Below are 23204 nucleotides of genomic sequence, written 5' to 3'. Positions count from 1 at the left end.
ACCCACAACCCAGGCCTGTGCCCTGACCAGGAATCAAACCTGTGACCTTTCACTTTGTGGCGCAGTGCCCAAGCCCCTTGCGCCACAGCGGCTGGGGCTTCCCAGGAAAGTCCGAGAGGCAGGGACCCAGGCAGCCACCCGGTCTCCAGCCGCCCAGAAGTCCATTGTTCAGCTTTTTCCGTGTTGGAATTTACTCCTGATTTCTTCCCTCCTAAGAAGCATTTTCCACATTCCGACGTCTGTGAAGTGAGAGAGCGTGTGGCAGAGGTGATGCCTTACACCTGGCTCTGTGTGGCTTCTCTGTCACCTGAGGGCAGACAGCCTGAGGACATTTCTAATTTAAACTCTCTGCCGGAGGTCCCTTGGGGCCACGCTCAATCAGACCCCATCACAGGCGCTGTGATTGAGTCCTTGGGAGAACCTGTCCCCCGTCACGCCGGGCGCCGGCAGAGGCACGGCAGGGGCGGGGGCGGGGGGGGGGTCCTCGCTGTTTCTCTCTGCACAACAGACGCTTGGTTTGTCACATTTGCGCTGTACAAACAGCCCTTGGGGTCTCAGCTGTGGTTAGGTTCCCATCCTGGGTAATTTTTCTTAGAAGTACAGGATATAACACAGTGTGTCCTGAAGGTGTAAACAGAAATTGTGTAGTTCGCAGCCTTTCCATATTCTGAGATCTGGCTTTTTTCCCCCAATATGGCGTGTTTAGGATTCATGCGAACGTGTGACATGTAGTGGGAGGAAGGCGCCCCACGCTGAGCTACGCGGCTCCCCCCAGAACACCCTCAGCTCTGTGCCGGTGTCCCTTTCTGAAGCTTCCCAGACGGCCCCTCTTAGAACTGTCCCCGCCAGCGGCGCCTCCCGCTGCCCGCCCCGCGCCCCGCGCGCCTTGCGCACCCTTGTTGGCTGCCCGTGCCAGACCTGGGGCCGCGCCCAGGCGTGAGGGGTTTTTCCTGGCCCTGCCACCGCTGGGGCCTCTGGGACGCTGCCTGTGTGGGACAGCGCTCAGCACACACACGTTAACTGGGTGACGGTCGCCCGCAGGGAGCAAACCAGAAACCCTGTCCCCTGGGAACCGGTGGCCCGGGAGGAGCCTCTCGCTTAAGCCTCTGGAGGCAGCTCCACCCCGAAGAGGTGGAGCGACCTGCCCAAGGTCACAGAGCCGGCGTGGGGCGGGGTGGGCCTGAGGGCGCAGGCCCTGCTCACTCCGAAGGCCCCGCTCTCTCCCCATGGGCCGCGCCTGCACCCGGGGGTCTCCCGGGGCCCTCTGAGCGGGTTGCCCACCCAGCCCAGGGGCGGCTGGGGCTGGGGTGGCCTCCGCAGGGCTCAAGGGTGGCCCCCCGAGGGTCCGCCTCATAGCTGGGAGTCAAAGTTCATCCGGTCCGCCCGCCGTGGCCCTCCCTGTCCCACCGGTCACTCCAGAGACCCTCCTGCCCCTGCAGGCCCTGCCACCCAGCCCACAGGCCCCAAGGCCCCCAGCGCAGGAAGTGGGGGGCAGTCATAGTTGCCCAGCGCTCGGGAGCCCCAGCGCCACCGGCGTCCCCAGGCCTTGCTGGGCCGTGCCCTGGGGCCGGGTGCAAGGGTCACAGGACCGCACAGGCCCAGCCGCCAGTCCCAGCTCCCCAGTTACAGGCCGAGCCCTGCTCGGCCACAGACCGCAGGCTCCCCCCGCAGAATGGACACAGGGACACGCAGAGCCCTGCCCGTACCAGTGACGGGCCCTCACTTGCCCCGGCTGCGCTGGGGGGAGCTGGACCCCGGCAAACCCGGGTCCCAGAGGAAGGAGCTGGGCGGGCTTCCCAGAGGAGACTCCACGGCGAGCCCCTACGGCAGAGCGGGCCAGCCAGGAGGGGGCTCCACGCAGGGGCCCAAAGGCAGGAGAGGGGGGAGGACAGGCAGGGGCCGGAGGTCAGAGGGCAGGGGTCAGAGGGCGACAGCTTGGCTTGCCAGCTGGACTTGTCCTGCCAGTCCTTGGGAGCCCTTGAAGGTGACAGAGGCGGAGCCTTCAGCTGGCGTTTGAGGGGCCTGGGGGGGAGAGGCTGAAAGTGGGGAGACCCAGGAGTAGACCAGGGGCACCCGCCACGTCCCCCCCGCCACGTCACTCCAGGCACCGGCAGCCCTGGTCACGCGGCGCAGCGACGCGGCCGAGCCCTCACGGCCCTCTCTGCCCGCAGCCACGCCTTGCAGCTGTGGAGAGCCCTGGGGGCCAGGGCGCCCGGGAGCCGCCGGGTGCTGGCCACGCTGCTGGTGTGGCTGCAGGAGCGGCCCCTGCTCGCCAGGACCCGCGACGGCGGCCCCCAGCCCGAGGAGAAGGCCCGCCTGCCCTCACTGGCGGTAAGTCTCCGCCCCACGCCCGGGAGTCGCCCGCTGCCGCCGGGCGGAGTTGCCCTCACGGGGGCCTCTAAGCACCGCAGTGTCTGGGCGCCCGCCGCGTGCCAGGTCCTGGGGCAGGAGAACGCCAGCCCTGTCCTGCCCGGCCAGGCGGGGGCCTCCAAGGAAGCGGGTCCTGCGGCCAGGCCCAGCTCCCACTTCCTGGCTGAGGGCTCTGGACCCCTCCAAGCCTGTTTCCCCTCCGTGCAGTGGGCGGGCATCCTGTAGGGCTCGGGCGGGCGCTCAGGTGCGTGGTGTGGACGCGGGACTCGGAACGCGCTGTGCAGGTGGCACGGAGGCCGAGGGGCCTCAGGTTCCGGAAGAGCAGCGGGGCGTAGAGGGGCGTGGAACCTGGAGGAATCTTAGGGGCGGCTTCCCTGCAGGAACCCACCCTGCCCCCAGCTTTCCCCACAAGCCCAGGCCCTGCTTGCACAGCCCCAGGGCCAGGGAGCTCACTCCCTACACGGCCGCACCTGTCCCCCTCGGCTGCACCCTGGCCGAGGTGGCAGCTGCGCCCCGACCCTGGTTTTCGCCCTGCTGAGACCCAAAGCCCCCAAGCGCAGCCCAGAGCCCCCAGTCCCTCCCACCTGCAGCCGCCCAGATGCACGGAGGTCTGACAACACAACGTGGCGGCAGAAGGGAAGTCCCGCCCTGTCCCCAACACCCCCAGCCCTGAGCTGACGCCAGCCAGCCTGTCGACCGCACACAGCGGCGCGGGGTCAGCACGATGGCCTTCCCCGCACCCTACCGTGCCCCAGGTCCCTGCCCTCCCCGGCTTATCACGCTCACCCCCAACCCCTGAGAACATTCTGGACCAAATGCCCCTGCAGGCAGAGGCAAGTAGCGGTGTGAGTGGACAGAGCCGGGCCCCAGTGAGCAGGAAGCAGGAGGAGTGGCGGGACATGGGCTGCCAGACCGTTGGTCAGCCGGCCTGGCCCCCGGGCTCCAGGTCTCGGGACCTTCGCTGCCCCTGCCGCCCCGACAGGCCATGAACACGCTGTGCAAGCTGCAGTTCACGCGCGAGTTCAAGAAGACAGTGCAGGAGGCCTACCCCCAGCTCCTCCTGGCCTTCCTCGCCCAGGTGCACTACGTCTTGGAGCTGCGCCTGCCCGGGGAGCCCCAGCCCGGCCGGGACACCCAGAGCGCGGCCGTGCCCGGCCCCCAGAGGTAGGGTGTCAGCAGGACCTGGGGCCGAGCAACCGTGCGCCACCACGGGGCCCTTCCTCTCACAGTCCCCGGGGCCGGAAGTCCAAGGCGTGCACAGCCCCGCTCCCTCTGAAACCTGGAGGGAGGGGCCTCCCCACCCCTTCCAGCGCCTGGCAGGGGCACCGCCTGGCTACCGCCCAGACCCTGGAGGTGGATGCCCTTCCGGGTCCCCTTGTGCCTGTCACGCCACACTGGCACAGTTCTGTGCTGATGTCGAGGACGGTCCACCGCGGCCGGGACCTGCGTGGGAGGGGCGGGCTGGCAGCCGGGGCCCCTCTGCGCCGCTCAGCGTCATGAGGAATCCAATAAGCGAGTCTCTAAGACCGCGGGGGCCGGCTCTTTTCATTTGTTTGTATTCTGATGTGCTCCCCGCGATTTGTCAGTTTTAACAGCTCTCCCCAAGGCACGTCACTGGAAAAAAATGCCACTTCTCCTTATTGCTTGTGAATTCGAACGTGCATAAAGTTCCTTTTTTAGTCAGATCACCCGTGCAAAACGCATGAATCTTCCCTAATAAGCTAATAAACCACCTTCCGCCCCGAATGCGGGAGGGGCGGGGGAAAGCTGCTGTGCGCCGCACCACCCCCCGCCCCATCCCTTGGCTGCCCCCGCGCCCGTGGGGGGCCGCCCCGTCTCCCTGCTCCCCCAGACCTGGCAAGAGTCCCGAGAAGGCCCAAATCAGCCCACACCATCTCTCCGGGAGCCCTGGTGTGGCTCCAGGGACAGGCGACTGTGCAAACCAGAAGCTTCCGAGAGTTGGCCAGAGGGTCAAGATGCCACTCTGCCCCAAAGTCCCCTTCTCTGGAATCCGTCCTCACTCTGTGACTGAGCCCCGTGACCCGGAAATTGCAGCCTCTTTTGAGTGGCGTGGCTCGGGGCAAGAGGACAAGCCAGCCGGCATGTGGGTTGGCGTCCCTGGGGACTCACGGGGCGGTGTTGCATCCTTTGACCCTTGGCTTTGCCAGCCTCCTCAGATCGTGCCTGCTCGGAGCTCACAGCCCGTCCTGGAGGAGCAGGCACACACCTGGGTGATGTGACCGGGCGCAGGGCGGCCTGCACGGGGGATGGGCCACAGAGCGGCGCCTTGCGTCCCAGGGGCCTGCGTCCCGGGCCTGGCCCCGAGTCATCCTGCGGGGCTTGGGCCCATGGGCGCAACACCACAGCGCAGGCTGGGAGCGGGGCCCGGCTCAGCTCACCCCCGCCGCCCCAGCCGGGCTGTGTGACCAGGGCAGGCTTCCTCCGCTGCGGGGGTGCGGCCGCACAGGGTCTCCTGTGCCCACGAGGGAAGGGGCTGGAGGGACCCCGGTCGCTGCCCAGCACTCGGGCGCCATGCTGCCAGGGTGGCGCCCTCCCCGGTACACGCGGGCATGCCTCTGCGGAACCGGCCCCTCTGAGAGCAGAGCAGTGTCAGGAGGGGCGGATGGATCCTTCTCTGGGCGTCCGCGATGCCCCCGACCCTGGGCCCCCCTCCCTCCCTGCTGTGCTCTCTCTGGACCCTTAGCCCCACATTTACAGGGAACCCTCCCCCGAGGCTCAGCTGAGACCCCTCCGCCTGGGACTCCGAAGCCTGACCGTTTCTGTGAACCAGGCTGGAATGAGCCGCCAGGCAGAACAGCCCCGTGACCCCTCCACGCCCCACAGCATGTCCCTGGAGGCACTGAAGGGCCTGCTGGCCAGCACGGGACACTGGCAGGGCCTCGCCCAGCTGGAGCTGCAGGGCGCCTGGCACCTCTTCACCGCGATGGACACCTACCCAAAGGGGGTGTGCCTCCTGGCCAGGTAGGGGCGGGGCCAGGCGGGGGAGGGGGACAATGGGCCTCGGAGACCCCAGTCGCCTCATGTGTGTGCACGCACAGCCCCCAGGCCTGGCAGATGCGGGACCCTGTGCCCAGTCCCACACATGCACTGGGAGCCTGTGGAGGCAGGGGTCCCCCTGCCCCCATCCTGGCAGCGCAGGCCCCTGGTCTTTTAGGGGACAAGTGCTGGGCCTGCTCCTCTGTCCCCCCATGCCGCCGCCCGCCCAGCCCAGGCCTGGCACGCAGTGGGAGTGGAGGAACCAGAGCTCGCTCTAAAGGATGGTGCCCACCCCGCTCCGCGGCCACCTGTCTGGGTTGGGTGGTGGCAGGAAGGTGGGCACCAGGCTGTCCCATGAGCCGGGCCCTGACCGCCCCCCGCCCCGCCCCAGGGCCATGGTGCAGGGTGTCTGTGGGCAGATCAAGGCCGTGACGCGCCAGCTGCTGCACAGCCTGCACAGCCAGGAGGAGCGGGAGAGGAAGGTGGCCATCCTCATCCTCAACGAGGTGGGTGCTGGCCTGAGCCCCGCCCCCAGTGTCCCCAGCGCCCAGCGGGACCCCTGTGAGGACACTGCCCCCCGCCCCCGGTGAAGGGCAGGCCCACCGGGACAGACCGCTAACACTCCTCCTTCCCACTCGGGGGCCCCTGGCTGGAGCCCCCGCCTCTCAGGCCCGGAGCCCCGCCCTCCCTGGCCTCAGCCCCACAGCGAATGCCGCCTGTTCTCCCTCCTGGGACCCAGGCGCACGCCTGGGCTGTGAAGCTGAGAGGTGGCGCTGAGAGGCGGGCAGGTGCCCGGTGCGGCCGGTGTGGCGGCTGGGAGCGGGGGGCGGCACAGAGAGTGGGGCTCCCGTGGCACCCCTGTAAGGGCGGCAGCTGGCAGGGAGAAACCCAGGTCGGAGCCTGGAGCCGCCCCCTGCGCACCCCGCCAGCAGGAATGTCTGGTCTCTCTCCATGCGGCGCTGTCCTCAGGGGGTCCCATGAGCCAGGCTGGTGAGGGACCTGGCCCCGGCCTCGCTGGGTGGCCTCAGGCGAGGCCCTCTGCCCGCCTGAGCCTCGGTTCCTCCTGCTCCACGCTGGAGGCTTGAGCCATCCTGGGAGTGGGCCCCAAGTACCTGCTAACTAAGATGTCCAGAGGGTGCTGCTCAGCTGCCCCCGACCCCGAAAGCCCTGCCAGACCCCAGCCCTCGAGCCCCGCCCCTGAGCGAGGGCGCCGGGCCTGAGCTGCCCGTCCTTGGGGGCCACCCCAGTTCCTCTACAGCCCTGCCCTGCTGGAGGTGCTCTCCGAGCAGGACGCCCTGACCGTGCTGGCCCAGAACCTCAGGGACCCCAGCCCCGAGGTCCGGGCGCTGAGCCTGCAGGGCCTGGGGAACATCCTCTTCCACCCGGAGAAGGTGAGGGCGCAGGGCGAGGCGGAGCACGTCCCCCACCCCAGAGCGACCGGGACCCAGGTCAGAACGCCAGCTCTGTCCCTCCCCGCCGTGGAGTGTGGAGAACGTGACTCCGCCTCTCTGGGCCTCGGTTTCCCTGCCTGTAGATGGGGGCCGGGGTGGCCTTCAGGCCCCGGAGGGACCCAGGCCAGGGTGGCAGCCTGGGGAGGGGCGGTGCTGGGGAACCTGAGTTTGTTCCGGGTCCAGCCAGCAGGGCAGGGGGTGGGGGCACAGGGCCGTCGGCGCGGGCAGCCCCGGCCCACCGTGCCCGCCGCCCCCAGGGAAACCTGCTCCTCGGACAGCTGCCGCCCTTCCTCCACGGCTTCTTCCACAACAGCGAGCCCGTGGTGGTGCACCTCATGGGCACCGTGTCCGAGGTGCTGCACCGCCTGGGAGCGCGCGGCGCGGGGGCCCAGAGCCTCACCGTGGCCGCCAACGCCCTCTGCTTCTTCGACGACGTGAGTATGCCCCAGCGGGGGTGGGGCGCCGCTGCTCCCGGGCCCCCGTTCCTCAAAGGCAGGGAGAACCCTGGCTGCCCTCCACGGCGGCGGATGGATGGAGGCCCAGAGCGACCAGGTGGGCGGGGCGCTCGCGGGCCGCGCCGGGCCGGGCCGGCTTCTTGGCCACCAGGTGGCGCTCCGCCCTTCTCCACGCGGCGGAGCTCGAGTTCAGTCTCCAGCCCCACCAGGCCCTCACTGCAGATGGGCCTCCCTGTTCGCAGGACTATTTCCCTTCACTGGGAAATCAGGGGATACGCCCCGCCCCTACAGTGCCCTCGTGACACTTGGGCTGTCGGGACGTGATTGTGAGCATGAGGGACCCTGTCTGAGCGGGCAGCCCCGAGCCTGGTGAAGGCGCCCGCCTGCGGGAGCAGAGCCCCACCCCCACCACGGGCTGGGGAGGCCCCGCGTTGGGTGGAGGCGCCGACCCGCACGCAGCAGGTGACTCTGTGACTCTGAGCACCTGGCCTGCAGGAGCGGGACGCGATCCGGGCGGCGGCCATGGCGCTCTTCGGGGACCTGGTGGCAGCGACGGCGGGCGGGGAGCCCAGGGGCCTGCGCACCCAGGTCCACCTGAGCCTGGTGCCCCTGCTCCTGCACCTGAAGGACCGCTGTCCGGCCGTCGCCACGGTCAGTGCCAGCGGAGGGGCCTTTGCCCTGGAGAGGCTGGGCCCGCAGGCGGGCGGGGTCGTGGGGCTGGGCGGCTGCGGAGTGAGGGCCCCCCACCCGCGGGGCAGCAGGGTGGCTCCTGCACCCGCCTCCCTGTGTGTGCACACAGCACACGCCCACGTGCACGCGTGCAGCTGTGCCTCTGTGTGAGCAGGACCCAGCCTGCTCTGCCCGCTGCCCGGGCCCCAGTGCCGGCCACACGGTGGCAGCTCAGGTTGCTCACTGCACCTGTTGAAATATGGACGGTGCCCTACGGGTGCCAGCCCGTGCCCTGACCCAGACCACTGAGTCGCAGCTCAGCCTCCCCAGGTCCCCCGGCCACCGGGGAGCCGGACAACGAGCGGCCAGTTCTGAAACCAGCGGCAGCCGCCTTCAGTGCAGCCTGGGGCCCCCTGGCGTGGCAGTGGGGGTGGGGCTTCCCCAGGAGCCGGGGTGAGGTGGGAGGGCGGCTGGCAGGGAATGGGCCTGCAGCCCAGCCCCGCAGGCCTCCTCAGACCCCGCCCTGGGCCCTGGCTCCCGGCTCCCAGACCGGGGTCACCAGGTGACCCCCCCATCCCGCTGTCCCTGCAGCAGGCCAAGTTCGCCTTCTACCGCTGCTCCCTGCTGCTGCGCTGGCGGCTGCCGCACACCCTCTTCTGCGCACTGGCCTGGGAGAGGGGCCTTGGCGCCTGCCACTTCCTGTGGTCCTGTCTGGTGAGGGGCCTGGGGCGGGGGCGGGGACCCTGGGCTACAGCCGGGAAGGGGAGGCCAAGTGGGGGAGCTGGTCCCAGGCCCCGACGGGCGTGCTGTCCTCGGCCAGCTGACGCAGAGCCAGGAGGCGTTCGGCATCCACGTGTCACAGACCCTCAGCTACCTGCGCAGCAGCCAGCACCACCTCAGGACCGGGGCAGCGGTCTTCCTAGGTGACTCGGGTGACGGCTCAGGGTCCTCCGCCCCGGCCTGCCCCGCCCCGCCCACCCAGCACGGGCCACACCTCTCAACGCGCCCAGGGCCAAGGTGGTGGGGGGGGCCTTGGAAGGGCGGGAGTGGGTCTGAGCTCCCCAAAGAAGACAGGGAGCCCCCAGCCGCCCGTGACCCCGTCTGCCGGCCAGCACGCTCCGCTCTGTGTCGCACAGGTTACACCGTCTGCTACCACCCCCAGGCCATGTCCCAGATGGTGACCAAGGGGGACATGAAGCTGCTGTTCTCCGGTGAGCAGCCCCCTGCCTGCCCCGCCTGTGGGAGGGGCTCACCCACACCACCAGAAGCCATGGGTGGGCACCCGAGTGTGAGGGCTCAGAGTGGGAAGGGTTGGGGGCGGAAGCCCCCCAGGCTGAGAAGGCGAAGGCGGTGGGCTGGGCCCCTCCTGCTCCTCCACCCCACCCGAGGGAGCGTGGGGCGCTCTCCTCCCCCTGGGCAGGGCTGCGGGTGGCCTCTGACTGGTCCCTCCTCTCCCGAAGCTTTCAAAGATCTTCAAAAGGACCCAGAGCCCCGCATCCGCGAATTCGCCACCAGGCAGCTCAGCTTCCTCCCCCAAGTGGCAGCCAGCTGGGGGTGACCTGACTGCCCGCCACCGCGGCCCTCACCCGCCCCTCCCCGTGCCCACCGCGTGGTCAGCCCTGCCCCTCTGCACAGACCTTGGTTGCATAACATTTTTCCATTTGAAAGAAAGATCTAGATTCCACAAAGAAGCGTCCCACTTGTCTCCCTGGGCGGGGGGCGGGGGGGTGCCGAGGCCAGCCCAGCAGACACTGACAGGACAAAGGGACAGGGCCAGGCCTGGGGTGCAGACTGGGGACATTCTGTGAAGTCCCCGTGGGGCCTTGCAAAGGGCAGCCACTCCGCTCATGGAGACCAGGAGCCGCGCTTGGCCGGAGCCCACCAGTGCCCGGGCGCTGGGACTCCCCAAGGCCAGGGGGCCCTGGCCTCCCAGGGGGGTGGGGCCGTTCGCCGAGGCGGCCCCCAGACCTCATGTTAACTCCAGCTCGGAGCTCCGCAGGCTGCCAGCGAGGAAGGGGTCCCGCAGCCCGATGCCCCCAACCCTCCCTCTGTCCTCCGGCCCCGGTCCGGGCCGGAACCTGGGCCGGCGGCAGACCCCGCCGGGGCCCGGAGCCAGACTCCCCCGTAGGGCCCGGCCGCCTGCATGGGCTGCATGGCCTCCGCTGCCCCGCCTGTGAAATCGGCAGGAGGACCCTCCTCCCCAGGCCCTCAGGGCTGACCCGGAGGGGGCCCCGCACCCCCCAGCTTCCTGGAGACGCGCCTGACCTTCGGCCAGCCCTCCCCTTAGCTGGGGCTTCCCATCCTGTGAATGGGCGGTGTGCCCTTCCCTGGCCTCCCCCCAGGCAGCCTCTGTCTCTCTGGACCGGCCCAGCCGGTGGCCCACCTGCCTGTCCTCTCCCAGGCCACACGGACCCCACTCCCACCTCTGCTCACGCCACCTCCCACCGGGAGCCCTCCCCAGCCTCGCCCGCCCTGGCACATCCACATCCCTCAGGAACCAGGCTGCATGTCCCCGGCCCCCAGCCCCTCAAAGGCTCCACTGTGGCTAGGCTCCACTGTGGCTAGGCCCCGCTTGCACTAGACCAACCCCGAGCCTGCCACCCCTGCCCCGAGACCGTGGGCCCGAAGGGCAACGACGGGCCACCCTGGGCTGGCGCAGCAGCGGCCCCATAGCCTGGCAGCAGGTTAAAAAGACGGCGACCCTCCCGCCGAGCACATGTTTATATACTTGTGTTCGCTGACAAGCTCACGAAACGGGGGAAATGCCCCTCCGGTGGAGCTGGCGGCCCCTCCTCCCAGCAGCTCAGGAGGGCAGGGCCCACGCCCCCTTCCCGCCCCCTCCTTCCGTCCATCTCTGTCTCAGTGGGGCTCGCGGAGGAGGGGCTGCAGGGGGCTCCGCCTTTGCCCAGCTGCTCATCTCGTCCACCGACCTCACGGGCTCCTGCCTCCCCCACCCCAGCCCCTGGCCGGGCGCTGGGGGTGTACTCTTTGGGGACCAAGGGGCTGGGGAGGAGGGGCCCCCTGGTCCAGCCTGGTGGGCATGGTCTGGGGTGCCGTCTCCCCTAAAGAGAGCTTCCCTGGTCTCACCCATCAGCCACCCTCTGGAGGTCGGGTCAAGCTCCCTGGGCAGGCTGAGGCTCCGAGAGGCTGAGCCCCGCGGTGGGGAGGGGCCCACGCCCTCCTAGCAGGCAGCCGGACAGGCGGGGTTGGGCCCAGCGCTAGCACTTCCCCTCCAGGCCCGCCACAGCAGGCCGGGGACGGAGGGGCCCAGCCCGTGCCCTGCTGGCCACCCGCCCAGGGCCCCCAGCAAGGCGCAGCCCTGGGGCCCACCCTTCCAGCACTAGCAGGGTGAACCCGCGTAGGGGGCACCTGCCTCAACGGGGCTTGCGTCTTTCCAAGGCCTCGCCCTGGGGGTCCCCCTTCCTGCGCCCACCTCCGCCCAGGGGAGAAGGCGCTGGGCAAGCCGCTATCCCAGAACGGGCGCCGGTGGAGGGTGCGGTGGGGAGGGGGAGGTCAGCCAGGTGGATACAGATGGGGGCAGCTGGGACGCAAGGAGCTGCGTCAGCCACCGTCCCCGCTCCCTCTGGTCCTCCAAGCCTGCAGTGGGGACAGCTGCTGGGGGCAGCACGGGGCAGCCACTCACGGGCCCCAGGTCCCGGCCTCGCCTTCTGATGCCCCGGCCCCCAATCAGCAGCATGGGAACCAGGGGACCCGCTTGCTCTGCTGCATCAGAGCTGTCCTGGCCCTCCACGGAGGGTGCAGGGACCTGGCAGGGACGCCAGGGGGAGCCCCAGCGCAGCCCGGACAGGGGCCTCCGTGGGCCACCAACCACCCCAGCGGTCGGCCCTGCACCCCACTCTCCACACACGCCCGGCCACAGGGTCCTGTTTTATTGCCTTCGAGTGTCCGGGATGGCTGACTGCCCTCAGACCCAGTCACTGAAAGGACTGAGAACAGGTCAGGGCGAGGGGCTGCAGAAGATGGGTCGGGCCCGGTGGTTACACAGTACGCAGCCCCCAGCCAAAGTCCGGCGGGGGGGCCGGCGGCGAGGGTGGCGGCAGAGAGGCCAGGGGCAGGGCCCCGGACACAGCGTCAGAGACAGACGCACAGGACACGGGGACAGGGAGAGACCAGGGCGCAGAGAGACGGAAGGCAGAGGGCAGGATGGAGCTGAAAGTGGCAGACAGGCGGACAGACGCAGGGACAGACAGACGGAGAGAGACAGCAAAGGGGCTGGGCGGGGCGGGGTGGGCAGGCGGGGGTGCTGAGGTGTTGGGGGAGGGTGAGACAGAGGCACCGAGGCCCTGCGGGGCGAGGCAGGGCGGGCGGGCCCCCCCGCGGCCCCCAGCGGCTGAGTCCTGAGCTACATGATGCAGCATTTGGTCTTGTGCGTGCGTGAGTCTTTGAACCGCAGTCTCTGCTTGGGCCGGTATTTTTCCAAGTAGGTGAGCTGCTTGCTGTTGATGGCTCCGCGCCGCTTCCTGGGGAGACGGGTCAGGGGTGGGGATCAGGCGGGACCCGGCCCGGCCACCTGCCCTGCCCCTGGGGAGCTCGAGGCCCGAGAGTCCAAGGGGCCAGAGCAGAGCCCGTCCTACCGTCTGGCCTTTGCCTGAGCCGTTCCCACAGCCAGGACTGCCCTCCCCAGGCACCTGTTGTCACTCCTGCTGGCCTTCAACTCACCCGCTGTCCCCTCCTCCAGGCTGACCCCCGACCTCCCTCCCTCTGGGTCCCCACCCTCCCAAGGGCCCCACGTTTGCCAGGCGCCGGCGCACGCCCAGGCTGGGGCCGCTGGAGCCCGCCCAGGTGAGGCCTGAACAACCTGCTGTCTGGGAGGGAGGGCGGGCGGGAGGGACGTCAAGTGACAGGGCAGCAGGCGTCTAGGCTGTGCACCAAGCACTTCGGAGGCCGCCCATCCCTGCCATCCCGGGACCTCAAACGTGGCCATGACTTGCTCAGACCAGTGAAATGTGAGCGGAAGACACGCGTGTGCCTGGCAGAGCTTCAAGAGCCGTCGTGTGGCCCTCCGTGGCTGTCCCTGTGATCGCGTGACACCCCGGGACGGGGCTGCCTCCACGGACGGCCTCCGGCGGGCCCCGAGGGCGGGGACACCCTGCGTGGTTCTCCGTGGCCGCAGCCCGGCCCCGGTTACTGCAGCACGGCCCCGCCTGTCCTGACGCACAGGGCCTCGGGCTGAGGGCCGCAGCCCGGCCTTCACCTCGCCCCCACCCCACTCCTGGACACAAGCCCGGACGCAGACCACACACAGAGGCCAGTCCTCGGGGCAGGCGGCCCGGGGCGGGGGGGGTGCGTGGGACGGGGGGACATCGCAAAGGCTCCTCTGGAGCCAGGGGTTGGGAGTGCCGCGGGCAGGGCTCTCGGCCCCGCAGCGTGGGGCCCCCTCAGACCTGGACCCCTAAGCTCTCACTGACCAGCCTGCCCCACCGGCCGGCCACTCACTGTCGGATGAACTGGATGGCGTCTTCGTACTTCATCCCGCTCTCGATGAGGGCCAGCGCCACGAGGACCGGGGCCCTGGGGGCGGACAGCGGGGCCGGGTCACCCAGGCCTCGGCACCTCCCTCCGGGGGGGCCACCCGCTGCTGCCGCGGCCGGTGCTCTCACCCTGCCCTAGTCAGCTGACCAGACTCCCTCCAGTGCCTCTCCCTCCCCCATGAAGGGCGCCAGCTCAAAGCTCAGCCCCCTGGTCCAAGTCCCGCTCCCTCCTAGCCTGGTTGTGTGACCTCGAGCAGGCCAGGCAGCCACCCTGTGCTGGGCTCGGGATAAGAGCCCGCTACTCGGCCATCAGCCGTGCTCGGCCAGTCTCCCCTCTGCCAAGCCGGGTTGTTTCGGTCAAACCCAGGCTGTTGGGCGGGATGGGGGTCTCTGTGCCTGGGGAGAGACGGGGCTGGCAGCTCCTTCCTGCTCAAGTGCAGGGACAAAGTTGCAACCACAGCAGGAGGGAGTGGAGTCAGACTTCAGGAAGGACTTTCTTCCCTACGAGGCTGTGGGAGGCCCATAGCTGGGAACCCTCTGGAAAGCGGTCACGTGTGACGTGGGCTCAGCACCCACATCTGCGAGTGAGTCAGGCCACGAGACCCCCATGGTCAAACAAGCCTGCCCCGCGCCGCCGGCTCACCGTCCCAGGCCGGCCACACAGTGCACGGCCACACAGCTGCCGGGGTCATCACAAAACTTGGCCTTCAGCAGGCTCAGCCAGTCCTCTACCACCTTGCCAGGCGGCGGCGCCCCATCGTCAAATGGCCAGTCCTACAGAGGGAGCAGCGTGTGAGGACCCCCGCCCAGGCCAGCCTGTCCCCAGCCTCCAGAGGCGGCAACACCTGCCTGGCTGCCCCACGTCTCCCTGAACCCTCCCGCTGCAGTGGAAGGAAGGGACGGCGCCGGCCCCCGTGCCGCGGCGCTGCACGCGCTGTGCTCCCCGGTCGTTCTGAGCACCAGCAGGCGAGGGGCTGGGGTCACCAGGCAGGGCCGGGGCACAGGCGGGGCTCAGGCCGGGCCTGTGTGACCCCGAAGCCCCAGGTCCTCCTGCCACTCCGAATGGCTGAGCAGAAGTGACAACTGCCACAGACGGGGTCCCGCGGGGACAGGGTCCTCTCTCTGGTGCTGAGGTGGCTGAGGCCAGAGCAGAGCTGGGCGGTGCCTGCTGAACACCCTTTGTGCCTCGGGCCCAAGCCAGGGCAGCCCTGGGCCAGAGAGGCGCCGTGGGGACCCTCCCGCAGGGTCACGAGGGCACGGGTCCCCAGGGCCAGGGACCAAGGGAACGGCCCAAGCGAACCTCCCCAGGGGCCCGCCAGGTGCGCCGGCCCCGCCCTCCCCGCAGCACCTGCGGCCCAGCGGCAGGGCCCCAGGCGCAGGCAGCCAGGGCTGAGGGCAGGCGTTGGGCCGTTGGCTCCCAGCTGGGCCGCACGCTCTCGGAGGCCGTGGGCGCCGCTGAGCCTTGGGCATCTGCACAGCGGAGCCATGTCCCCGCCAGGCCTGGCTGCTTGGGTCACAGCCCCAGCCCCTGGCAGAGAAGTGCCCCTGCCGGGGGAGCCATTCCCAAAGTGCCACTCCCCAGGTGGTCCCAGTTCTGCCGCAGCCTGTGGCCTCCAACAGGCGCGGACCCCAGCCTCAGTTTGCCCACCACCGAGCCACGCGGGGTGTGTCCTGAGGCTGGGAAGCCGTGCACCTGCCACCCCGGCAGGCAGGGGGCCTGTGGCAGCGCTCGGAGCGTGTGCGCCCCCCTCCCGGGCCGGGCCGGGCCAGCCGGGGACACGCACGCCCCCTCTCGAGGAAGGAGAGGGCTATAGAGAGAGGAGGCCACCCACCGGAGGTCACCCAGCCCGATGCCTGGGCCTCCCTGAGATGTGTCCAAACGCACACGCGGCCAGGCACACCAGAGCGGACCCAGGGCGCCTGCCTCCCGCGCTGTCTGGGCGAAGGGGGCTCCCCGCCCCCCCGCGGCAGAGCCCTCCACACCACGCAGCCCTCTCACCACGACGGTGATGCCGTCCTTCTCCAGCAGGGCCTTGTCGTAGGTCACTTCGCACACGCGCACCACGGTGGTGGCCCCGTACTTCTTCAGATCCTGGCAGGGCGGGAGGAGGAGAAGGCTGGGCCGGGCTGCAGGGCTCGGCGGGGCTCGGGGAGGGACCCCCCTGGCCGGGCAGGGCCGTCCGTGCCAGCTCAACAGGACAGCAGGCCCGGTGTGCAATGCGAGCCAGCAGGGGCGGCCTTTGGGGCTCCGAGACGCGCCAGGGGCAGGAGTCTTCCCTGAGGCTCCTGGGCACTGCGCCCTGGCCCGCCGAGCAGAGGGAAGGTGTCCCCGTCCGGCCCACCATGACCGTAGCCTCCAGCACATCGCCTCTCAGCCTGGGTGCTCAGGACCCATAAAGACCCATTCTCCAGACAAACCCCCTGGATCCCCGCGCGGAGACAGGGCGCCCCCAGCCTGCACGGGGGGCCCCTGAGGGATCGGCACGCTGAGCAGCCCTCCCAGCGGGGGCGTCCGTCTGGGGGAGAGGCCTCTGGGGGCAGGGGCCCTGGGGCAGGAGAGCCGGCAGGCGCTGAAACGGTGGCAGAAGGGAGGCAGGCCCTGCACACCGGCGGGGAAGCCCCAGGGAAAAGGTCGAGGCCGTTGACAGCCAGGCCCAGGGGTATTTATACCCGGGGGGGGGGGGGCGGGGGCGGGGACGGGCAGGTGTCCCCTCCACCAGCCGCGTGCAGGGGCTGCTCCCACGCCACCTCCTCCCAGCGGCTATTTTAGGGGCGGTGAGGAATCAGCTGCTGGGCCTTGCTCGTCATGGGACAGGGACACTGGACACAGTGAGATCAGGACGGAGCACCTCTAAGAATTCCGGAGCAGGAGGGGGTGCCGGGCTCTGAGGCCGTGGGGGCGCCCCAGGCCCCTCCGCAGAGGGTGCTGCCACCCAACGCAGGTCAAAGCCCCAACCCCAGGCACACGCTGACCCTCGACCCTGGTTTCACACTGAGCCCTGCGCCCAACCACAGGCGGACCCCGGACCCCGGACCCCGGTCACAGGCTGAGCCCTGAGCCCGGCCACAGGCTGCGCGCTGTGCTCCATCCCTTCCCTTGCTGGGGTCTCACCGGCCTCTGCTGTGAGGCACACAGCCCTCAAAAGGGCCCCCGGCTCATGTCCAGGGTCCAGGACCCCTGACAGGAGGACGCACACCGCCTCCCCCGTGCGGTTTCCAAGGTCCCCTCAAGCCCAGGTCCCTGAGTAACAATGACAAGCACTCGCGAGGCCACCAACGGCCCTACACACGAGCCGGGCCTGGCAGCAGGACGGCGTCCGAGCCCCCCACCCCCGGCGGCGACCAGCCCAAGGCGTGCGAGGAGACACGGGCTCTGCAGGCACATCTGGTCCCCTCTCCTCCGGCCCCGGACTCACCAGCCCGGACCCTTGCCCAGCCCCTCCGCACGCGGACACCAGCGGCCCGGAGCCCCGCTCGGCCTGTGCTGACCGGGCCTCCCCCAGAGCCCGTGGGCTTCCTGCGGCCTGAGCTGGCCCGGAGCTGGCCATGGTGCTGGCCTCCACGTCGCACCCCACGCCCCCCCCCACCACCGCCTGTCTCCAGGCTGCCCGGCAGCGGCCCCTCACCTGGGCCCCCCGCCCCCGGCTCAGCCTCGGCAGGGGCCAGGGGCACAGGCTGCCCCTCCCACCCCGAACCTGCCTCCGTCCACGCAGCCTGGAGCCCGCCCGCCCACACACCGGCCCCCGCAGGAGCCAACGACCCCCCAGCAGCCCTCGCCCTGAGCTCCGGGGACAGTTCCGTGTCCCCCCTCGGGGATCCCGTCACCCGGGAGGCAGCTGTGTTCGCCGGATACCTCGCCCGGCCCACTCACCTCGACGAAGGCGCTGAGGGTGGCGTTGGTGGGGTTGTGCGTGATGAGGAATCGCATGTTCTTGTAGCTCACCTCCACTGGGGCTGGCCGGTTCATGCGTGCCATGGCCGCTCCCCGAGACAGGCTGCGGACACAGGCGGCAGGGGCCCCAGCCCCCCAAAACCCAAGAACGGGATCCCTGTGCTTGTCCACGAGAGAAAAATGCTTTTTAAAAAACCCGCCCCCAGACCCCGCACAAATATTGTGCAAATACTCGGGAGGGGGCAGGAGAGTTAAAAAAGAAACCCCAACTCTTTAAAAAAGAAAATACAGCCCCCCAGAAGTAAGGCGGGCCTGCCCAAGCTCCTGCCTCTTAGAGACTAATAATTACAAAAGGGCAAAAGTAAAAACAACAATCGAAAGACGCAGCCAAGAAAACCTGTAAGAGCCCCGAGTCAGTCCGGCCGCCGTGGCCGTGCCCGCGCTGCGCCCGTCGCCGGGGACGTCCTCTCTGCATCGGTCGACAGGCGGGCCACCCCTCCCCTCAAAGGCGGGCCCCGAACCCCCAAGGACCAAAGGAAAAGCAAACGGGAGCTGGACCGACGGGGCCTCCTTGGGGCGGAGGTCACAGGCAGCGCCGGGCAGACGGGCGGCGGCTCCGATGCGGGGGCCTGTGTCACGTTACCCCATCGGGGCACGGCGAGTCCTGGCAGGGCGCGGGCGGCTCAGGTGGCCCTGGGCCGGGCGGAGGCCATGGGCGGGTGAGGGCGATGGTGAGGGCCAGAGGCTCGGGGGCGCCCTCAGCAGCCGGCGCGGCGGTGCTGGGCGTGGCAGGGCTCAGGGCCGCCCCTGGGGGCCCTCGCCATGAATCCCGGGCTGGTCAGCGGCAGGCGGCGTCTGCGCACAGAGGGGAGAAGGAAATGGAAAGGCCCGGGGTCACCGGGAGCCCGGCCTGCGAGAGGGGCGTCCGCCTGCCCGGCTCCCTCCGCTACATCGATGCTGCTCCCCGGGATCCGCGGAGGGAGCAGCCCTCCTTGGGCCTCCGTTTCCCCATGTGCGAGCACAAGGAAGGACAGCGCCTGGAAGGCTGACCCAGCGCGCTGAGGCGACAGGGCAGCCACCAGACGGAGGTCAGGGTCATCCACGCACCCTAGGGGAGCCCTGAACCCCCACACGGAGGCCAGGCAGCCTGTGGTGGCAGGCCTAGCACTTTCAGTCCAGCCCCTCCTGTGATCAGCAGATGCCCCACCCACACCCCAGACCATCCCCCCGTCCCCCAGTCCCCCGTGGAATTGCAGAGCCAGGGGACCCTGGGGCAGCCCAGCCCGGCGGCCAAGGGGCTGGGACCCAGCGGGTGAGGGGAAGGAGGTCCCGCTCACGGCCACGATCCACCTTACACGCCTCTCCGCCCCGGCCACGGTCCCCACCATTCGCCCACAGGGCAGGCGGGGCACAGGGGTCAACAAGCCGGGCTCTGTCCTCCGGGCGCTCGGCGAACCAGGACAGAGACCGCAGCAGCCAGAGGGCCGGCCACCAGGCACATGCCAAGGCGGTGAGAGCGCAGGCAGCCAGGAGGGGTCACTCTGTGGCAGGGTGCCGGGGGGACGTTGCCAGGCCCCAGGGACAGCCGTCAGCGCCTCCACAGCTGCCTCTCCCTCTGAGGCCCTGGAGGTGCAGCCCCGCTCACACCCCTGCGGGCAGGCTGGCGTCCTTGGGCACACCCCCGGCCTCAGTTCCCCCCTCTACACAATGAGAAGCCACAGAGGATGCCCCCAAGGTCGCTCCAGCTGTGACTCAGGGGCCCCTGGGGCCTCGGCCTGGGTGCAGGAAGGGCCCAGGGCCTCAGACCCGGACACAGCGGGCCCACGGCACCGCCTCTCCCGGGCTCAGGGCAGCCGCGGAGTCTCACGCCCACCCTGCCCCCTGCCGTGGTCCCGGGAGGGTTCAACAGGGCGCAGGGCCCCAGGAGGAGGAGAATGGCAAAGAGAAGGACCTTGTCCGCCCTCAGCCGCTGGCCTGAGCCACCCCACAGCCAGGAAGGGACCGCTGCGGACGCCCTGAACAGCGGCACGCAAGCGCCTGAGCCTCCTGGGCGGCAGCGTGGCCTGTATGCGTGCACGTGTGCGTGTGCATGCGTGTGCAGCCGTGTGCGCAAGTGTGTTTACCAGAATGAAAGGAGGAATAAGGCCCAAGGAAGCCGCAGGACTCCACCTCCCTGCCTGGGGACACCTGTGGGCAAGAGCAGAAGGCCTGGCTCTGCTGCCCAGGTCCCTGGACTAGCCTCAGGGCCACGGGTCACTGGGCAGGGAGGGGCCTGGAGCCCCCTGCTACTGCCCGCTTGAGCCTGGAGTTGTCACTGGTCAGTGGGTCAGGGGCTAGGCTGGCTGGGGTCGGAGCTCTGGGCAGAGGCTGGACCAAGGCCGTGACCCGGGCTGGGTTCTCGCCACACACCCCGCCGGTCCCTGCAAGGGCTGGGACTCCCAGCCGCAGGTGGGAGCAAACAGGGTGCCCGCTCCCCTGTCCCAGGCACCCCGCATGGCTCAACCAGGACCTGCGGCCACCCCCAGGGAAAGACCCCCACCCACACCTCCTCAGTGAGGTCGTGGAGAGGTCCGGGGCGGAGCAGACCCAAGTCCACCAGCCACCAGCCACCAGCCCCACGCCCCACCCACTCCGCAGGAGCCTGAAGCACCTCTGTCTGGCCGTCTGGCCACAGCCCACCCCCCGCACCCCACCCCCGCTCCCGGGGGACCCTGCCCGGAACAACTGTCCTGGGAGACCTGCGGCGGGAGGCCCCCCTCGGCCAGCAGGCGCTGAGGGGTGAAGAGCCCAGAGAGAGACAGAGGCCCTGCTCCCGCCGCAGCAGAGGCGACGCGCTCCCGGGCTTTCCTGCAGCTGGGGGGGTGGGGGCGCGGGAGGGGGGGAAACCGCCCCCAAGCCGGCTCTGGAGCCGGCAGGAGTTTGAATCCGGAGAGCTCAGCGACGGCCAGCCCCTCTGGACCCAGAACCGGTGTAAAAGCGGAGCGAGGGCTCAGGGGGGCCCGGAGGGGTAAGGCGAGAGCACCGGGAGCGCGAAGCACCGGGAGCCGGCTCGGGCCGGCTCGGGGGAGGGCCGCCCTGTCCGGCGGCGCGTCAGCCCCGGGCACGCGTGGAGGCTGGTTCCGAGCGCTGCGGCCACCTCCCCGGGGCGGGGCTGGGGTCCTCCCGGCACGCCCCCCGCCCGCGCCCGCGCTCCCCGCTCACCCGAGAGTGCAGGCGTCCTGCCGCTGCCTCCATCCGCACGGGGCCAAACCGAGCCGGGCCAGGAGACCCACGGTGCGGGGCGGTGGCTCCGCGCGGAGGCTCCCCGGGCCGGCGGCCGGGGGCTATTTATAGCGCCCGGGCATCACGTGGGCGGGGTGGCCGGTGACCGGCTGGCGACCTGGCTTGTTGTGGCTCCCACACCTGCCGCCTAAATATAACCGTGGGCCCGCCGCGCCCGGCAAACAAAGGGGCGGCGGAGGGCCCAGCGCAGAGGAAGCGGCGCGGAGGAAGGGGAAATGCAAGGGCAGAGGGGAGGGCCGCTGGCCGCCGCGGGGCGGGGCCCCTGCCGCCGGGCGCACGGCCTTCCTCCTACCCGAGCCAGTGCGCGCCGCCCTGGAACCTCTGGGGCTCCCTACGGCCCCATCGCAGGGGGGCCGTAGGGGGGCCGCAGCGGAGCCGCGCGGCACGGCGCGGAGCGGGCCCTGGTGGGCACCTTGGCCCAGGCCAAGGCCTGGACCCAGAACTTTGAAAATGCAAAGGAGGGTGCCCGTGGCCCAGGTGGGTAGACGAGGCTGACCCCCACGCCCCGCGGCTCATGCCACGCGCCTCGCCTGGCCCTGACGGCTGCCTGCTCAGGCTCCTGCTGGGACCCGGGTGTCACGCTGAGGACCCTCCACGTCCTGGGCACCCACTGCGTCCTTCGCCGCAGGCAGGGGCGGTGGCTGTCATTCACCGCCCCGCCCCTAGTGTGCAGGTGAGGAATGGGCGCCACAGGACACCGAGACCAGGCAGGGTCCCACGGGCAGGCAGTGTTCACAGGGTGCCGCCCCCGCTGCACCCGCTCTCCCAGGCTCGGAAAAGACGCCCCCTGCCCAGGAGGCCCTCCGTGGCAGTGACACCCCTGGGCAAAACCCGCCCCAGGGGCCCTGGCTGGCCTCCAGGGCGCACGGGTCCAGACGCACGTGGCCCCCCAACTCGGCGCCTGGGCCCCGGGCAGCCCTCGCACTCCAGGGCTCTCTGCTCCCGGCTCCCCACAGCAGCCCCCGGACAGTGTCCCACCAGCCTCCCACCAGGACTGCTTGCTGAGGGCCTGCCCCAGTCCCCCGGACACGGGCAGACGCCGCAGGCCACGAACAGCACTGTCAGCCACACTGGGTAACACACCGCAGCTCGAAGAGCTCGAGGGGCTTTCTCGGCCAGGAGGTGGGGCTACGGCGGGCGGGGTTTTGCCCACTGGCTGGGGCGTCAGCAGACAGGACCTCTGGGGCCAGCGGCTTCCCCTCCTGGGCGGTTCTCACCGTCCAGGTGAGAGCACCCATCCAGCCCCGGGATCCCGCCCCTGGACACAGAGCCCACCCTGCCGCGCAGGCAGCAAACCTGGGCCCCAGCACCCTGTCCCCCCTCGCCTGGGGCACGCACCCCCTCGGGCCAGGCCTGGGGGGCACCTGCTGCCCCTGGCACAGCCCCAAGCCCTTCAGAGAAGTCTATTTTTATCGGGCAGGAGCCGTTCCTGGAATCCTCCCAGAGTGAGCCCGAGTCCACACACTGCTGGGGGGGTCTGGGGGGCGACCAGACAGGAGAAGCCCTCACCCACCCACCCACCCGCGGGAAGCTTCCCAGGGTCCTCCCACCCCTGCACCCGGCAGCACCCAGGCCCAGCCCCCACTGACAGTCACTGTGGCCTCCCTTCCCCCGCTCCTGCCCGATCCCCTCTCCCTTCGGCCGCTGCCCTTCAGAGTGGAGAGCGGGCCAGCCCCCGGGAGGGCGGGTCCCAAAGGCGGACACAGAGGTTGTCGATTCCGCCCTGCCTCCTGCAGGGGGGCCGGGGCCAGGAGGGCCCCCTACTTGTTTGTGGACAAATGACCCAACGTTCTGGGCAGAGGTCCAGGTCTGGGGAATGTCCAGAACCCAACACGGGATCTCAGCCCCAGAAGAGCCTCAAAGGTCACGGACGCCACCAGATCCCTGGCCCACACTTGGGCTTGCTCACCACTCCTTGGCCCCGCCTCCCGCCTTCGGGCGGCTCCCCAAGTTATCAGTCCCTCCCTCCAGTGCCTGCTGAGTGCCCACTGCCTCGGTCGGTCGGGAGTGGCAGGAGGGAAGCCTCCCAGCAGAATCAGCCCGCACGGCAGGCAGGCGCTGCAGAAGGCAGAGTTGGGGCATCAGGTGGTCAGGGAGGGCTTCCTGGAGGAGCAGGCCCGGAACGGCATCCTCGAGGCTTGGCTGGCTGCTCTGTCTCCCTGCGTGACCCAGGGCCAGCACTCGCCCTCTGTGGGGCCTGTGGTCTCCTCTACAAATGGAGACACTGCCAGGGAGGAAAGCCACTCTGTGCAGTGGGGGCGGCTCCCAGCCAGGCCCCGGGCACCCACTGTGAGCTGGAGGCGGAGCAGACTTCAGCGTCCATGGGGCCAGGGCCCTCTCTACCCACCAGGATCTCGAGGTAGAGAAGACACGCTCGGAGCTCACCGCTGACCCACAGTCCTGCGCGGGGTCACCCTTGCTGCACACATGGCTCCGTGGTCCCCATGGGGCGTGGTACTGACTTGCCACCCCGTGCGGCCTGTCCTCTGAGGCCACAGCCCCACCACGGACCGCAAAGCTTAACTGCCACTCTCACGGGCGGGCGGGTGGAGGTTGGCCAGAGCGGGCCACGGCGCCTCTTGCTTTGATACTCAGA

The 23204-nt window shown here is 70.0% G+C and overlaps 2 protein-coding genes across 2 annotated transcripts in view; one reads left to right on the top strand and one right to left on the bottom strand.

Moving 5' to 3' along the window:
* LOC129084446 (maestro heat-like repeat family member 5) overlaps positions 1-9633 on the top strand; it is a 35244-nt gene extending 25611 nt beyond the window's left edge. The window contains exons 20-30 of the mRNA XM_054590690.1: positions 2172-2331; positions 3353-3534; positions 5215-5352; positions 5759-5873; positions 6615-6758; positions 7076-7252; positions 7769-7924; positions 8534-8656; positions 8763-8865; positions 9079-9153; positions 9403-9633. Of these exons, the coding sequence (XP_054446665.1) occupies positions 2172-2331; positions 3353-3534; positions 5215-5352; positions 5759-5873; positions 6615-6758; positions 7076-7252; positions 7769-7924; positions 8534-8656; positions 8763-8865; positions 9079-9153; positions 9403-9500 (1471 nt within the window). The 3' untranslated portion in view covers positions 9501-9633. The remainder of the gene's footprint in view (positions 1-2171; positions 2332-3352; positions 3535-5214; positions 5353-5758; positions 5874-6614; positions 6759-7075; positions 7253-7768; positions 7925-8533; positions 8657-8762; positions 8866-9078; positions 9154-9402) is intronic.
* Positions 9634-11823: 2190 nt separating this feature from the next.
* PTP4A3 (protein tyrosine phosphatase 4A3) lies at positions 11824-20643 on the bottom strand. The gene is made up of 6 exons (XM_054590109.1): positions 20528-20643; positions 17306-18181; positions 15434-15526; positions 14078-14208; positions 13400-13474; positions 11824-12423 (listed from the first exon to the last, which is right to left on the bottom strand). Exons 2-6 carry the CDS (start codon positions 17408-17410, stop codon positions 12306-12308), a joined length of 522 nt encoding a protein of 173 aa, XP_054446084.1. The 5' UTR covers positions 17411-18181; positions 20528-20643; the 3' UTR covers positions 11824-12305.
* Positions 20644-23204: the final 2561 nt, after the last annotated feature.

Source organism: Pteronotus mesoamericanus, unplaced genomic scaffold (assembly GCF_021234165.1).
Source record: "Pteronotus mesoamericanus isolate MK-2021 breed Mesoamerican mustached bat unplaced genomic scaffold, CSHL_Meso_final scaffold_174, whole genome shotgun sequence".
NCBI classification, from domain to species: Eukaryota; Metazoa; Chordata; class Mammalia; order Chiroptera; family Mormoopidae; genus Pteronotus; species Pteronotus mesoamericanus.
The sequence above is the reverse complement of the archived record's forward strand: the minus strand, read 5'-3'. Positions and strand labels throughout refer to the sequence as shown.